Source organism: Hyperolius riggenbachi, chromosome 1, assembly GCF_040937935.1.
Source record: "Hyperolius riggenbachi isolate aHypRig1 chromosome 1, aHypRig1.pri, whole genome shotgun sequence".
Lineage (NCBI taxonomy): Eukaryota > Metazoa > Chordata > Amphibia > Anura > Hyperoliidae > Hyperolius > Hyperolius riggenbachi.
In genome coordinates, this window is record NC_090646.1 from 380,078,122 (window position 1) to 380,095,754 (window position 17,633).

At 45.5% G+C, this 17,633-nt stretch overlaps 1 protein-coding gene across 2 annotated transcripts in view; it reads left to right on the forward strand.

The window, feature by feature from the left end:
* The window catches only part of RIGI (RNA sensor RIG-I), a 108,249-nt gene extending 106,595 nt beyond the window's left edge, over positions 1–1,654 (forward strand). For both annotated transcript variants that reach the window (XM_068234363.1, XM_068234364.1), the window contains one exon: positions 802–1,654. In XM_068234363.1, coding sequence (XP_068090464.1) covers positions 802–1,119 — 318 coding nt within the window. In that variant the 3' untranslated portion in view covers positions 1,120–1,654. The remainder of the gene's footprint in view (positions 1–801) is intronic.
* The last annotated feature ends 15,979 nt before the right edge of the window (positions 1,655–17,633 follow it).

The window sequence follows — 17,633 nt, forward strand, 5'->3', positions numbered from 1 at the left end:
CAGATACAACCTAAAGCCACGCTAAGCCGCCGTAGCTCCAAGCCCCTGATGAGTCACGTGTAGATGACGAAACCGAAAGGGCAGAGATACTGACGGCATGTGCTGCGATGTGGATTGAGAGTGGGGAGAGCGGACAGTGCCTGCAGGGACTTTAGGAAGCCAAATGGTCAGCCTGGGAGCCCAAGCAGGGGAGAGCCCGCGGGACAAAACTATGCGACCTTTATCTCAAACCAAATGTTAGTGCAATCTACGAATAAATTGTTGTAACAATATTGCGCAATGAGAGGTGTTTATCTCTTTGAGGAAACACTGGAACTTAATTAAGGGGACATCTATTGATGTGGTGACTGCGACAGGAGTGGAGTCCGGTGGATGGGCGAGGGGAGCCTGTTAATGCCCCACAAGCGCATTAGACCACTGTAATTGATGGTCCTACAAATTTGGTGAGTCGCTCTCCACGTGGTGTTGGTGGTGGGAGTGACATACAAATTTGTGCAGCGCTGATCAAATGTTTTTAAAAATGGTCAACGATTCATGAATGATGACTGAAGCTGTAAAACATTTGTTTAAAAGTATGTTTCAATGAATTTGTGACAATAACAGCTTTAATAAAAAACAACTTAAAATGAAAGTGTAAGCTGCTCAACGTTTGCTGAAATATTTGAAATAGGTATGGGTGTTTCACTTTAAATCTTTAATAATGTATATGATCATTTTATTAAAGACTACCATGTAAAATTAAAGAATCTTGGGGAATTCCCTATGTTCTCATTTTTAGTAACTATCACCTCTTCTAAACAGGTCTCGCATCACACGGTGATTGATGAAAGCTTCCACGAACGGTATTTTACCAAGCCACATTCAAAAGCGAGGGCATTTGATGGCTACTTTAAGAAGTTCAAAATATTCTGCAAGAATGAAAAATGTGGAGACGACTGGGGAGTTTCAGGCAATTACCAGAGCTTTCAGAACATCCCTCTAATCAAAATTGACAAGTTTGTGGTACAAAATGCCAATGGGTCTCAGGAGTATTTTAATAAGTGGGTGAAGGTTAATTTCAGAATGAAGGAATTTAAACCAGAAGAAATAGATAAGTCTTTCTCTGCTCCAACAGAATGATGCTGCTGCTAATTGGTGATCTATGTAATTTTATTTGTTAGCAACACTATGACCTGGGGAACCTGACCCTTAAACTTACCCTTTTGCAGACGACATATTAATGACTTTACAACAACCCCATGTTTCTGTCCCCATTTTTTTTTAGCAATTTCTCAGAAATTTGAGGCAGTATCAGGTCTCAGAATAAATGTAGATAAGACCAAAACCATATTTTAAAACTTCCCATTTAGAGGGGGAGCAGCTTTATGTGTAGTAAGTTAGGTCACTTTTACCCCTTAAGAAGCCGAAGTTCCTTAAGAAGCTGAACTGTTATAGTATCTCCTATGTTGGATACACTACCGAAATGTAATGTTATCTGATTATTACTGCTGACATGTTTTCTTTGTTAATGTTTGGCAAACTATCTGTGCCGATTATTTCTCCCAACTTTGTTGAAAAATGTTAAGTCTTTTGCGCCTATATTGTTTTTACTATGTCATTTTAAAAAATCCTTGTTTTTCTATTGCTAAATAAAGAGATTTTTAAAACGAAACAACTTTGAACGAGGTATGATTGTTTGAAAAGCTGGGGGGGGGTGTGGGGTGTGGGGGGAGTACTGGCCCTTTCTCGGTTTTGCCGAATTGCAGTGGTAGGAATGAACATTTTGCCCAGGATCCAGTATTTATTCCAGGTGCTACCGATTACTTCCCCCGTAACTTTAATGGCACTTTACAGAGCAAGTGGGGGAGTTCATAGGGAACAACAAGGCGCCACGAATCAATTGAAGGATCCTTTATTTGCCAAAGCAAAGGGGTGGCATGGCGCTTTCTGACTTAGGAAAGTATCATACAGCGTGCCTCCTAACAATGATAGTGGACTGGTTTTGTCACAGCGAGTCTAAGCTCTGGGTGGGTTTAGATGAGAGGACAGTGGGGCAAGCCATTGGAAGTCTTCCTTGGATCCCCAACTCGGTTGCTGAACACGCAATTTCAGATTTTTCTCTGATTGGAGATATGTTGAAGGTATTTTGTCAGGCTCGCAAGCAATACAAACTCTCTTCATCCTTAAGTCCCCTGATGAGCCTGCATCATAACCTCAACTGTGGGCCAGGGATTGCTGGGAATCAGTGGCGTAGCTAAGGAGCCAAAACCTGCCAATGGCAACTACAGTGTCAGAGGTGCAAGAAGGGGATGGGGAACAGTTTGTTAATGATTACCACTATTCAAAGTAGCTATAGAAGTGATTATTATGAGCACAGAACCAATAGAGAGCTAATACTGAAGTTGAGGGAGGACCCTTCAGGGCCCCTCTGCGGTCGCATCCTCTGCAACCCCTATTGCAACGCCCCTGCTGGGAATTTTCCCACCACTGATGTGGGAGATGCTGAGATGAAGGTCATTCACTTCATAGAGAAGGGGAAAGTTAAAGAGCGGCAGCAGCTGCCGCAAATTTCAAAGTGACCCTATATGCAGCTTAAGTCGTACATTATCAAACTCCCTCATAGATAATGTATGGCCAGAGCATTGACATATTTTGAAAAGATGTGTAACACGGGTACGTAGGTGCCATACACAGTCTCTGTAATGTATACATTTTTGGAAGATACTTGCTTGAAAGAGCAAGAAGGTGTGGGTCTAGATGAGAGCTAAACTGGAATATTTTCCTGTTAAAACATAAAGGGTCTATAAGTACTTTGATACAGGAGTACAGGACTAATTATACGATTCTCACCAGAGGGTATAAAACTTGAGAATCCTTGCACAGGATTATTCCTGATTACCCAGCTAAATGTTGGTGCTGTGACTGTCAGTCCGCCACATTTGACCACATTTGGTGGGATTGCCCTCATGTAGCTTCTTTTTTGGCTATACCTTTCATACCTTTGACTATACCTTTTGGCATACCTTTCAATTAGCTGTTGATGCTTTTGCACCATATTGATCTATCCTCTAAGACTTACAAAAATTCCCTTCTCATACATCTGTTGAATTCTACTAAGTCACTTATTTCACGCTGGTGGAAATCTCCCAGGACACCTACTTTGAAGAAATGTCTAATCAAGGTAGGTTACATATATGCTATGGAAGAATTGAGAGCTACCAGATTGGACAGGATTGATGCATTTCCATTTACCTGGGCTCTGTGGGCAGATTTCAAGAGCTCAGAGAAGTATGAAAGATTGATGAGTAGAGCCACCCTCCCTAGACAAACTCAAGCACATACTACCCTCCTGATCTCACACTGATATGTAAGGTTTGTGAATTGATCACCCTCTGTCAGTTCTGATACATATACTTTTCCTTGGCACCGTCCTGTCTGTGCCTTGCCTTACTTATGCTCCTCCCATTCTCTAATGTCGGACCTGTTATGATACATTTGCCAGATGTCTCCTATATTAGCAATCAGCTGCATGTTTTATGTTGAACTTAGCACTGTATAACAGTTCAATTGCTTATGCTATGGAATGACTGCATATGCCTGCAAGTGTGAGTTACCCCATGTTTCTAATGCTATATTTTGCTTTTATATGTGTTGAATATTTTATTCGGGACATTTTCGTTTACCGTATATACTCGCAAGCAAGCCGAATTTTTGACCCCCCAAAAGTGGGCCAAAAGTTGGGGGGTCGGCTTGCTTGCGAGTCACGCTGGTCGGTGGTCGTAGGCTGAACCCCAAGATCCCCCCCCCTCCCCCCGCGGCCGCCGCTGCTATTTGCTTATCCTGCGGCTTCCAATAGTCCCCTCTCCATCTCGCCGGGCATGTACTGTAAATGTTCACAGCAGCTCGCTCCACGGCGGCTGCTGTGTGATGACAGGAAGCTGTAGGCAGAGCGGTTTCCATAGTAACGGCGATACACATCGCCGTTACAGTAAGCCGCTCTCCCTACAGCTTCCTGTCATCACGTAGCAGCCGCCGTGAAGTGAGCTGCTGTGAACTATTTACATGCCTGGCAAGACGGAGAGGGGACTATTGGAAGCCGCAGGATAAGCAAATAGCAGCGGCGGCCGCGCGGGCGGGGGGGGGGGGGCGGTTGTCAGAGGCGGGGGGCACTATACCAGCTATACTGAGCACTATACCAGCTATACTGAGCACTATACCAGCTATACTGAGCACTATACTAGCTATACTGGGCACTATACTAGCTATACTGAGCACTATACTGGGCAATATACTAGCTGTACTGGGGCACTATACTAGCTATACTGGGCACTATGCTAGCTATACTGAGCACCATACTACCTATACTGGGGCACTATACTAGCTATACTGGAGCACTATACTAGCTATACTGGGGCACTATACTAGCTGTACTGGGCACTATACTGGGCAATATACTAGCTGTACTGGGCACTTTACTAGCTGTACTGGGCACTATACTGAGCACTATACTAGCTATACTGGGGCACTATACTAGCTATACTGGGCAATATACTAGCTTATACTGGGGCACTATACTAGCTATACTGGGCAATATACTAGCTATACTGGGGCACTATACTAGCTATACTGAGCACTATACTAGCTATACTAGCTATACTCAGCACTATACTAGCTATACTGGGGCACTATACTAGCTATACTGGGGCACTATACTAGCTATACTGGGGCACTATACTAGCTATACTGGGGCACTATACTAGCTATACTGGGGACTATACTAGCTATACTGAGCACTATACTGGGCAATATACTAGCTGTACTGGGCACTTTACTAGCTGTACTGGGCACTATACTGAGCACTATACTGGGGCACTATACTAGCTATACTGGGGCACTATACTAGCTATACTGGGCACTATACTAGCTATACTGGGGCACTATACTAGCTATACTGGGCACTATACTAGCTATACTGGGCACTATACTAGCTATACTGGGCACTATACTAGCTATACTGGGCACTATACTAGCTATACCGAGCACTATACTAGCTATACTGGGGTGCTATACTAGCTATACCGAGCAATATACTACCTATACTGTGCACTATACTGAGCACTACCTACCTATACTGAGCACTATACTAGCTATACTGGGCACTATACTAGCTATACTGAGCACTATACTAGCTATACTGAGCACTATACTAGCTGTACTGGGCACTTTACTAGCTGTACTGGGCACGATACTAGCTGTACTGGGCACGATACTAGCTATACTGGGCACATCACTAGCTATACTGGGCACTACCTACCCATACTGGGGCACTATACTAGCTATACTGGGACACACTAGGGAAATAAGGTGGCCAGCATTTCCTACCCCCGGCTTATATGATAGTCAATAATTTTTTCCTGGTTTTTCAGGAAAAAGTTGGGGGGGGTCGGCTTATATGCAGGTCGGCTTGCTTGCGAGTATATACGGTAATACATGTATCTTTGATTTGAGTTTTATATTGGATATCTATGTTTGTTGTTATTTCTGTGCTCTCTCTAATAAAACCTCTTGAAACATAAAAAAGAAGAGCCAGTTATAGTACAGTATTTCAGAAACTGCTAACATTCTCACCTTTTTCATGCAATAGTATTTAAAGAGACGCTGAAGTCTTTTTTTTTTTTTTGCTTTATTTTCTTATAAAGTCTTCTTCAGCATTAAATTCTAAGCTGATTCGCTGCATTCCCAAGGCAGAGAAATAGCTGCAGGTTGCAGATTTTGCTGCCCGGGGAGGCAGAGCTTTGCGCAGTAGCTCTGCCTCCTAGCCAGTCAATCTCCGCCTCCTCCCGCCGTTCTCAGTGAAAGAAGACTGAGAGGGGCGGGGAGAGGTGGAGATCGGCAGAGATTGACTGGAGAGGAGGCAGAGCTACTGCGCAAAGCTCCGCCTTTACCAGGAAGGAAGATCTGCGAGCCCTGGATCTTTGCAGGGCTATTTTTGGGCAATTATGTCGCAGGGATGCGGCGCATCGGCTTAGAATTTAATGCTGAAGAGGACTTTATAAGAAAATAAGGTAAGAACAAAAAGAGACTTCAGTGTCTCTTTTAGGAGTTCAGCAAAGTCTTAAAAACCTTCACTAAGCACAACTAGATATGGAGTGAACACCGCTACATCTCACCACACTCCACGACAGTGCACGACCTGGTCAGCAAATCCAATGATCATAAGCAAAAAGAAATGGTCCGCACTTGTCAATGAAGGTTTCCTTTATTGTTGGACATATCCAAGACATCCGAGGCAAACATCAGATAGAAAATAAGGTAAGAACAAAAAGAGACTTTCAGTGTCTCTTTTAGGAGTTCAGCAAAGTCTTAAAAACTTCACTAAGCACAACTAGGAACAGAAAAGGCTTGAGGATACAAAAGGTAACATGACTGACACGGATCATCTGCAGCAACACAACAGCAACAGCATGGCAGATTAAGCTCAGTATAACGCAGGTACAACAAAAAAACCTATCTGATTGCGCAATACAAGAGACCTGTTCCAGGATGGTTTTAAAGCAAGAATAAAAAAAGTGATACTCAACAAAGTAGAGGAAATCCTCTGGATACTCCAGAGGATTGCCAAGTCCTCCTTGACCTATTGCTGTTGGCTGAGACTCTCTTCTTGTTTGCAGCCGAGAGTAGCGTTGGCCTACTCTGCAGGTGCAGCCACACTCATAAACGGAGGACAGCACAGCCACAAGAACATATCTGACCAGTTCTTGCCGGGTGTGGTCAGAGGGACTTTGCACAGCAGCAGTGGACTTCTGAATGGCTTGGGAAGCCTCTGGACCATCTAGAGGCTTCCCTCCTCTTAGGTAAGTTTTAATGTTTGTGTTTTTAACATTACTGGTCTAGCGTTAACAGCAAGAGAGAGACAGGGTCCCGGTGCTATAAGAAAAAAAAAAAAGCCAACAGTATAAGCATGTCTGGTGTGGGCCCAGAACCATCACAATAGATGAGTGGAAAAATGATTCTCGGTCCAAAAAGGTCTCATTCCCTCACAACTGTGATAAGGGCACAATAAGAATATGGCACAAGCATAATCCATAGACCCATTATGCCAAGTGATAATCCTACAAGTGGGTGCCTGCAGAATAATGGTCCTGATGCATGCTTGGTCCCCTGATAGCTCTGAGTACTAGGGGTCACCCTTAGCATTGTTACCTACCAGGTGCACCAATTTATGGCTACAGTGTTCATTGCCACTTTGAACAGGACTGTGTACCCTGTCACTGTGCTTAATTCGTCCAGGGAACAGAACCATGTTTCACTTGCTCCAATGGCCATACATGACAAATTCCTCATTATATATATATATATATATATATATATATATATATATATATATATATATATATATATATATATATATAACTATATATATATACATATACATATACATATACATATACATATACTGATGACCTGTCATTGCCTGGGTATGTATTTGGTTGTTGTTGCCTCTGCCCACTTTTTCTAACCTCGACACACGGGCACACAATGACTAAGTTTATGAGCTTTGGAGTCCTTGGCATCAATAATTTTAATTTTCACATTGAAATGAAACAAATATGATTGGTTATTTTGGGTTCTGCCCCCTTTCTCTGAATTTGAACCCCAGTCACCCAATGACCTACTGTACCAGGTTAGAGGCCTCTGCCATTAACAGTGTAAGAATGGCATCAATTTAAATATTCCCCTTTAAAATCAATAGGTGAATTTGATTGTCTGTTGCAGAATCCACCCACTTTCCTGAATATAATCCCAGTCACCCAGTGACCAACTGTGAAATGTTTGAGATGCGTGTTGCAACTTTATGCAAAGTGTGAAAGGACTTATGAAGGGTTAATAAATAACATTTCTACAGTCAGGAAATCAGACTTCAGTGACAATTCTCCGTGATGACTAATCAAAAGTCATAAAACTTCTCCGTGGCAGTACAGCACTCCCGATAGCAGTCATGCCTGCAAGGCCTTTAAATCTGGTTCATTCTTCAAACCTAGACTGTAACCACTTAAAAAACAAAGTAAGAATATGGTCCTCTGAGATACAAAAGTGACATGAATGTCTAATTGATTGATTAATAAGAGATTACTGTTCACGGTATAAATGTTAGCTTCTTTTAGTAGAAAAAGTGCACCAAAGAAACACTAACAAGTGGGAGCAGCTGACCAGAATTAAATCAAACACAGCAAAGAAATGAACAGCGCTACTTAAAAACAGATGAGTGCTTACCTGCAAAAAAGTGCACACCCCACTCATGGGATTCAAATACACAATGAGCACACACATGACCTGTCTACCACTTGGAGGATGTTAGTTTCACTAACAATTTGCAATTGTTAGGTACTTGTCCCTCCCACTGTCGTAGAAGTCTTTCCTCCATGGGAGGGGACCTAACACTAACTAAACCTACCTGTGCATATGCATAGCCTGGGCGCGCTACCAGGAAAATTAAGAATTGCGCAGAAAAAGTGGGATCAGCGCCCCTGAATGGCCTCAGCTCAGAGATGCGCTGAGCCCCCCCCAGGAACTACGAACGCACCTTGAACCAAACAGAGGCTCTGCATATACACCAAAGAAACACTAACAAGTGGGAGCAGCTGACCAGAATTAAATCAAACACAGCAAAGAAATGAACAGCGCTACTTAAAAACAGATGAGTGCTTACCTGCAAAAAAGTGCACACCCCACTCATGGGATTCAAATACACAATGAGCACACACATGACCTGTCTACCACTTGGAGGATGTTAGTTTCACTAACAATTTGCAATTGTTAGGTACTTGTCCCTCCCACTGTCGTAGAAGTCTTTCCTCCATGGGAGGGGACCTAACACTAACTAAACCTACCTGTGCATATGCATAGCCTGGGCGCGCTACCAGTAAAATTAAGAATTGCGCAGAAAAAGTGGGATCAGCGCATCACCAGGCCGCCCCTGAATGGCCTCAGCTCAGAGATGCGCTGAGCCCCCCCCCAGGAACTACGAACGCACCTTGAACCAAACAGAGGCTCTGCATATACACCAAAGAAACACTAACAAGTGGGAGCAGCTGACCAGAATTAAATCAAACACAGCAAAGAAATGAACAGCGCTACTTAAAAACAGATGAGTGCTTACCTGCAAAAAAGTGCACACCCCACTCATGGGATTCAAATACACAATGAGCACACACATGACCTGTCTACCACTTGGAGGATGTTAGTTTCACTAACAATTTGCAATTGTTAGGTACTTGTCCCTCCCACTGTCGTAGAAGTCTTTCCTCCATGGGAGGGGACCTAACACTAACTAAACCTACCTGTGCATATGCATAGCCTGGGCGCGCTACCAGTAAAATTAAGAATTGCGCAGAAAAAGTGGGATCAGCGCATCACCAGGCCGCCCCTGAATGGCCTCAGCTCAGAGATGCGCTGAGCCCCCCCAGGAACTACGAACGCACCTTGAACCAAACAGAGGCTCTGCATATACACCAAAGAAACACTAACAAGTGGGAGCAGCTGACCAGGATTAAATCAAACACAGCAAAGAAATGAACAGCGCTACTTAAAAACAGATGAGTGCTTACCTGCAAAAAAGTGCACACCCCACTCATGGGATTCAAATACACAATGAGCACACACATGACCTGTCTACCACTTGGAGGATGTTAGTTTCACTAACAATTTGCAATTGTTAGGTACTTGTCCCTCCCACTGTCGTAGAAGTCTTTCCTCCATGGGAGGGGACCTAACACTAACTGAACCTACCTGTGCATATGCATAGCCTGGGCGCGCTACCAGTAAAATTAAGAATTGCGCAGAAAAAGTGGGATCAGCGCATCACCAGGCCGCCCCTGAATGGCCTCAGCTCAGAGATGCGCTGAGCCCCCCCCAGGAACTACGAACGCACCTTGAACCAAACAGAGGCTCTGCATATACACCAAAGAAACACTAACAAGTGGGAGCAGCTGACCAGAATTAAATCAAACACAGCAAAGAAATGAACAGCGCTACTTAAAAACAGATGAGTGCTTACCTGCAAAAAAGTGCACACCCCACTCATGGGATTCAAATACACAATGAGCACACACATGACCTGTCTACCACTTGGAGGATGTTAGTTTCACTAACAATTTGCAATTGTTAGGTACTTGTCCCTCCCACTGTCGTAGAAGTCTTTCCTCCATGGGAGGGGACCTAACACTAACTAAACCTACCTGTGCATATGCATAGCCTGGGCGCGCTACCAGTAAAATTAAGAATTGCGCTTCTTTTAGTATTGGATGTTCTATGATAGTTCATTACAACACTGGCAGTTATAATTCAAAACAACATATTTGTTCATTCCCATCGAAAACTGGCTATGAGATATTTCTAACCATAACATTCTCATGGAAGATTGACCATGAGAGTGTTGCTATCTAACCATAACATTCTCATGGAAGACTGACCATGAGAATGTTGCCATCTACAACACTAGTCAAAATATGAGATGTGCAAGTTCTCACATAAGCAAAAATAGTCAGATGTGTTCTGTGACGCTTCTAAAGCACGTTGTGATCACGCAGTCATGTGTCTTGTCTGCACGGGCGCACTGATACAAGCACATGGTGATCACGCACCCTTATCTGCACAGGTGTATGGATGAAACATGTTTGTGAGGAAACGCGGAAAAGCCGCCGCAAGTGCTCAGAGTGAGGCGGCTGTTTTTGCGTCCAACATGGCGGCACAACGCGAAGAAACCGCCGCATGGGCAGAGCGGTGGAGTCCGCGTTGGATGCGGCGGATTGTGCGCATAGCAATATTACTGACATTGTGGTTGGACGCGAGGAAGCCGCCGCTTGCTTGGAGAGCAGTGCGGCGGCCCCCGCGCCCGAATCAGCGGATACATTGCAAAACATGTCTGGTGTGGCTGGGACTGCTAGTCCACACAGGTTCAGAAGGACGCGCGCGCGCGCACTGAGAGACAGAGCTTATATGACAGCCAGAGAAGAGTCAGCTGACCAAGCTGGTCAGCTGACATTTTCACCACCTTCCATTGGTCCAGCACTTAGGGGTGGCGCTGGAGAGCGCTATAGTATATATACTGGGTGCTGGTCATTTCTCTGGTGTCTGGCGTTGCGATCACTACGTGGTAGCACTCAGACCTTGTCTGTTTCTGTGTTCTAGCATAGTTTCCAAAGGTGTTGACGATCAAGGAACTCACACCTTAGTGTTAGGAATATTGAACTGTATTATTTGTTATGACCTTTTGCCTGCCTAACTATTCCTCTGAACTCTGACTCTGTACCGTGCTATTTCTGAAATCCTGTTGCCAAACTCTGCTCGTTCCTGGACTCTGTATTTGCCTCCTGATTCTGTATCTTGCTATTCTGATACTCCGTTGCCAAACTCTGCCTGTCCTTTGGATTCCGTATCTGTCTCCTGAATCGGTACCTTATCTGTCTGTGTGTTAACGACCTGGCTTGCCCGACCTCGAGAACTGGCCTTACGGTTAGAGGCAGTTCCCAGACCTGTTAGTGACACCCTCACTGGTGTCACTCACACTCGGTCCTTCCTACTCTCAGCCTAGCTCCTCCCCCGGGAGAGTCTAGGCTAACGGAAGGAACGTACTCCTGTGCAGTATTCCTTACTGCTGCTGTACCTACTTCTGAGGTACAGCCTTCAAAGTGTTATTGTTACACCAAACACTCTCAGCTTTCTGGTGACCAGAGGTTAGTAGATATATCTGATTATCGGTGATACTGCAGATCATCAATAATCGGGTATATTCTGCATTCTCGGTGATACTGCAGATCACCGGTAATCAGACCCTCTCTGTGTTACATAGATCGTTACAGAACGCCAGACCAAAAATGCAAATGGACGCACACACTGACCGTCTAGGCGCACTTCCCACTTCGGTGGAAAACATCAACCAAGTGTTGGGTAGTCACAAGACTATGATTGACGCCTTATCTGGTTCTTTACAAACCCTCCAGACAGCAGTGGATGAGGTGCGATCCCCTCCTAGCTCTGACATACGTTTGCCTGTACCTGAGAAGTTTTCTGGTCACAGATCCGATTTCCGAAATTTTAGAAGTAGAGTGTTATCTTACTTTGAGTTGAGACCCCGATCTTCTGGGACTATGGCCCAAAGGGTCACATTTATTAAGACTTTGTTATCAGACGATTCTCAGACGTGGGCGTACAGTTTGCCCACTGGAGACTTAGCCCTCACCTCAGTGGATGAATTTTTTAAAGCTATGGCAGTAATTTACGACGACCCAGACTTTGCTGCGACTTCTGAGCGGAAGCTCAAGCTTTTACGTCAAGGCAAGGTTCCGGTCGAGGATTACGCAGCCGAATTTAGGAGGTGGTCAGTTTCAGCCAGGTGGGACACCTATGCTCTATTAGATTGTTTCTTATCAGGGTTGTCAGATGAGGTCTCAGATCTCATGTTAAGTCTGCCTGAATCAAAAACAGTCGATGAGGCCATTTCATTGGCCATTCGAGTCGACCGCAGGCTGCGCTATCAGAAACAGACCCGGGGTAGTAGTCATGTAAGAATGGTGTCCTACGCTGCGCCTCCAGTAACTCCACCTCCTCCCGTCTCGCCTCCACCCGAACCAATGCAAATTGGTCGGTCGAAACTATCCCAAGTGGAGCGAAGACGTAGGATGTCTGAGCAGCTGTGTCTTTACTGCACAGAGGGGGGTCATAGAGTACGTAATTGCCCTAACAAGTCGGGAAACGCTACCGCCTAGGAGTTGTAGGGGGTAACACCCTAGGCGCACGACTTTTACCCCTGGAAGATAAACGATTACTTCTTCCTTGTACTGTTACATGGGAAGATAAAACTAAGGTTTCTGAGGCTTTTGTTGATTCCGGCTCTGCAGCTAATTTTATGGATTTCGAGTTTGCAAAAAAATTGGGTATTCCGCTCACCCCGGTAAAACCACCCATTCAGGTTACGGCAGTAGATGATTCCCCCCTGCAAAGTAATCATCCGCTGTCTCAGACACCAGAGGTGGAAGTCACTATAGGGGTACTACATAAGGAGAAACTGCAGTTTTTTGTGTTGCACATGACCACCTCCACAATCATCCTGGGCATGCCATGGTTGCACCTTCACTCCCCACAGATCAATTGGGCTACTGGTCAGCTAACTAGCTGGTCAACTCATTGTTTTCAGCAGTGTTTAGGGAGGGTGACACTGGGCCAGACCAGGATTCATTTGGAGGGGGTACCAGTACAATATTCTGAGTATTCCGATGTGTTCTGTCCCAAGGCTGCTGATAAGTTACCTCCACATCGCCCGTTTGATTGCCCCATCGATCTCCGATCTGGTTGTATGCTCCCTAGGGGTCATCTCTACAATTTGTCTGGGCCAGAGAAAGTGGCCATGCAGGAGTACATTCGTGAAAATTTAGCCAAGGGGTTCATTCGCCCTTCCCGGTCGCCCGCTGGCGCAGGGTTCTTTTTTGTTAAGAAAAAAGATGGAGGCCTGCGGCCATGTATTGATTACCGGGGCCTGAATAAAATCACAGTGAAGAATCGCTACCCTTTGCCCCTGATAGATGACTTGTTTACACAGGTTACCGATGCTAAGATCTTTTCAAAATTGGATTTACGGGGTGCATACAACCTGGTGCGGATTAGAAAGGGCGATGAATGGAAGACGGCCTTTAACACGCCCGACGGGCATTATGAGTACCTGGTGATGCCCTTCGGGCTGTGTAACGCCCCGGCCGTCTTCCAAGAACTAATTAATGAGGTATTCAGGGAGGTGTTGGGCAAATTCGTGTTAGTATACCTAGATGATATACTTATTTTTTCAAACAACCTCTCTGAGCACAGGACACACGTCAAGTTTGTATTGGACAAACTAAGGCAAAACATGCTTTACGCTAAATTGGAGAAGTGCATCTTCGAGTTACCATCTGTCACCTTTTTAGGGTACATAATTTACACCTCGGGCCTGTCTTTGCTTCCTGCCAAGGTCTCTGCTGTGTTGGAATAGCCTCAGCCAGTGGGGTTAAAATCTCTTCAGAGATTTTTAGTCTTTGCCAATTACTATAGAAGGTTCATAAGGGGGTACTCCACTGTCATTGCACCCCTCACCAGTCTCACTAAGAAAGGGGCAGATACTACCCACTGGTCCCCAGAAGCTCTGCATGCATTCTCCACTTTAAAAGATTTGTTTTGCTCTGCACCCATCCTAAGACACGTTGACACCTCCTATCCCTTTATTGTTGAGGTGGATGCCTCGGAGGTCGGGGTAGGGGCTGTGCTGTCCCAGCGGTCAGGGTTGCAGGGTAGATTGCACCCAAGTGCCTATTTTTCTCATAGGTTCTCTCCGGCAGAGAGAAACTACGATATAGGCAACAGGGAGCTCCTGGCTATCAAATTGGCCTTTGAAGAATGGCGTCATTGGTTGGAAGGAGCAGAACATACAATTACAGTTTATACTGATCACAAAAACTTGGAATACATCGAGGGAGCTAAGAGATTAAGCCCCCGTCAGGCTCGATGGTCATTGTTCTTCTCAAGGTTCAGATTTATAATTACGTACACTCCGGGTAGCAAAAACATTAAGGCAGATGCCCTGTCCAGATGCTTTGAGCCGGAGACAGCACAGTCCTCCGCCCCAGAGACCATTGTCCCACAGAAACTGGTACTAGCAACAACTGAGACATGGAAAGATTGGACAGAGATTTTAGGTCCCTTTCAGCAGGACGTCCCGGAGGGGAAGCCCAAGGGGGTTATGTTTATACCACTGCCATTCCGTCTTCAGATTTTACAGATGTTCCACTCACACAAAAATGCGGGACACCCTGGGGCCTCCAGAACACAGGATCTTGTTGCCAGGTGCGCGTGGTGGCCTTCTCTGGCAACAGATTGCATGGAATATGTTAGAGAGTGTGCGGTGTGTGCGAAGAGTAAGCCCTCCCGGCTGGCACCTGTGGGAACGTTGCAGCCCTTGCCCACCCCGAGTGAGCCGTGGACCCACTTGTCCATGGATTTTGTGGGTGAACTTCCCAGGTCTGAGGGCATGTCGGTTATTTGGGTGGTAGTCGACCGTTTTAGTAAAATGACCCATTTTGTGCCCTTGAAAGGACTCCTCTCGGCCCAGGAGCTGGCCGATTTGTTCATCAGCCATGTTTTCCGATTGCATGGCATTCCGGAAAACATAGTGTCGGATCGGGGAGTCCAATTTGTTTCGAGATTTTGGAGGGCATTTTGTCACCAAATGGGCATGGAACTGTCATTTTCGTCGGGCTACCACCCACAGACCAATGGGCAGACTGAAAGAGTCAATCAATCATTGGAACAGTTTTTGATGTGTTACGTGGCAGAAGCGCAAAATGATTGGGTCAAGTTTTTGCCCTTCGCAGAATTTGCGCACAATAATTTGAAAAGTTCTTCCTCTGGATTTTGTCCTTTTCAGATAGTGACCGGGAAGTTGCCTAAATTCTCCCCATTGCCAGTCGCCTCCACTCCGTTTCCAGCTCTGGAGGCCTGGCAAAGGTCATTTAAAGACGTGGTGGATCGTGAAAAATAATTTGGAGAAGGCGTTTCAAAGTCAAAAAGGTCAAGCTGACAAAAGACGTTCCTTAGAGTGGAGGTTTCAACCAGGAGACTGTCTGGGTGTCCACACGTCACTTGACCTTGAAACAGCCCTCATCCAAGTTGGGGCCCAGGTTTGTGGGTCCGTTTCCAGTAACTAGAAAGATCAACAATGTTACTTATGGCATTGATCTCCCTGCCAGTATGCGTGGCGTAAGATCCTTTCATGTGTCCCTGCTTAAGCCAGCAGTCCATGTGGGTCCCACTCCTCCTCCTCCTGTGATGATAGATGACCAACCTGAGTACGAAGTAGAGAAGATTTTTTGACTCACGCATAGTTCAGAACTCAGTACAATATCTGGTTCATTGGAAAGGGTATGGTATTGAGGAGAGATCATGGGTACCTGAAGGTCGCATGCATACCGACAAATTAAGAAGGGAGTTCCACGCGTTGCATCCTGAGAAGCCTGGTAGGAGTTGTCCGGAGTCCACTCCTCGGGAAGGGGGGGGGGGTACTGTGAGGAAACGCGGAAAAGCCGCCGCAAGTGCTCAGAGTGAGGCGGCTGTTTCCGCGTCCAACATGGCGGCACAACGCGAAGAAACCGCCGCATGCCGCATGGGCAGAGTGGTGGAGTCCGCGTTGGATGCGGCGGATTGTGCGCATAGCAATATTACTGACATTGTGGTTGGACGCGAGGAAGCCGCCGCTTGCTTTGAGAGCAGTGCGGCGGCCCCCGCGCCCGAATCAGCGGATACATTGCAAAACATGTCTGGTGTGGCTGGGACTGCTAGTCCACACAGGCTCAGAATATATATACTTCAGAGTATATATACTGGGTGCTGGTCATTTCTCTGGTGTCTGGCGTTGCGATCACTACGTGGTTAACACTCAGACATTGTCTGTTTCTGTGTTCTAGCATAGTTTCCAAAGGTGTTGACGATCAAGGAACTCACACCTTAGTGTTAGGAATATTGAACTGTATTATTTGTTATGACCTTTTGCCTGCCTGACTATTCCTCTGAACTCTGACTCTGTACCTTGCTATTTCTGAAATCCTGTTGCCAAACTCTGCTCGTTCCTGGACTCTGTATTTGCCTCCTGATTCTGTACCTTGCTATTCTGATACTCTGTTGCCAAACTCTGCCTGTCCTTTGGATTCCGTATCTGTCCCCTGAATCGGTACCTTATCTGTCTGTGTGTTAACGACCTGGCTTGCCCGACCTCGAGAACTGGCCTTACGGTTAGAGGCAGTTCCCAGACCTGTTAGTGACACCCTCACTGGTGTCACTCACACTCGGTCCTTCCTACTCTCAGCCTAGCTCCTCCCCGGGAGAGTCTAGGCTAACGGAAGGAACGTACTACTGTGCAGTATTCCTTACTGCTGCTGTACCTACTTCTGAGGTACAGCCTTCAAAGTTTTATTGTTACACCAAACACTCTCAGCTTTCTGGTGACCAGAGGTTAGTAGATATATCTGATTATCGGTGATACTGCAGATCATCAATAATCGGGTATATTCTGCATTCTCGGTGATACTGCAGATCACCGGTAAGCAGACCCTCTCTGTGTTACACCGATCGTTACAATGTTCTACGCCAGCGCAGACATTGAATTCTGTCTATATAAAGGAGGGAAAATGCTTTCAAGTTTAGACTTTCGAAGGACAAGCAGACATGCCGTCGACAGGTATTTCCCCTCCGAGGTCACTGAGGTCCCCCGATCTTCTCTGGGTGATGCTGCAATACTTTATAAGAAATAATATTGATGCTCACTAATTACTCAAATACAGTGTAACTATGGTTCTGCAAGCCTAGATTATTATTATAACAGGATTGTAGCTCAATAAATATTACTATTAAACCTTTCCTCATGTTTTGCTGCAATTCCTTTTACCCACTACGGTGGTGAGCGAAGTTAAGAGGATTTAAAAACCTTCCCGTAAACATCCTCCAAGAAAATAGAGTCTCCTGAGCCATTCTGAAGCCCACCCACTACAGATATAAACCACAAGTTCAGGACACCAGGAACAAAGGTTGCATTGATGACCAGAAACCCAAGCAAAGTAGGTATACCCGTTACAGTA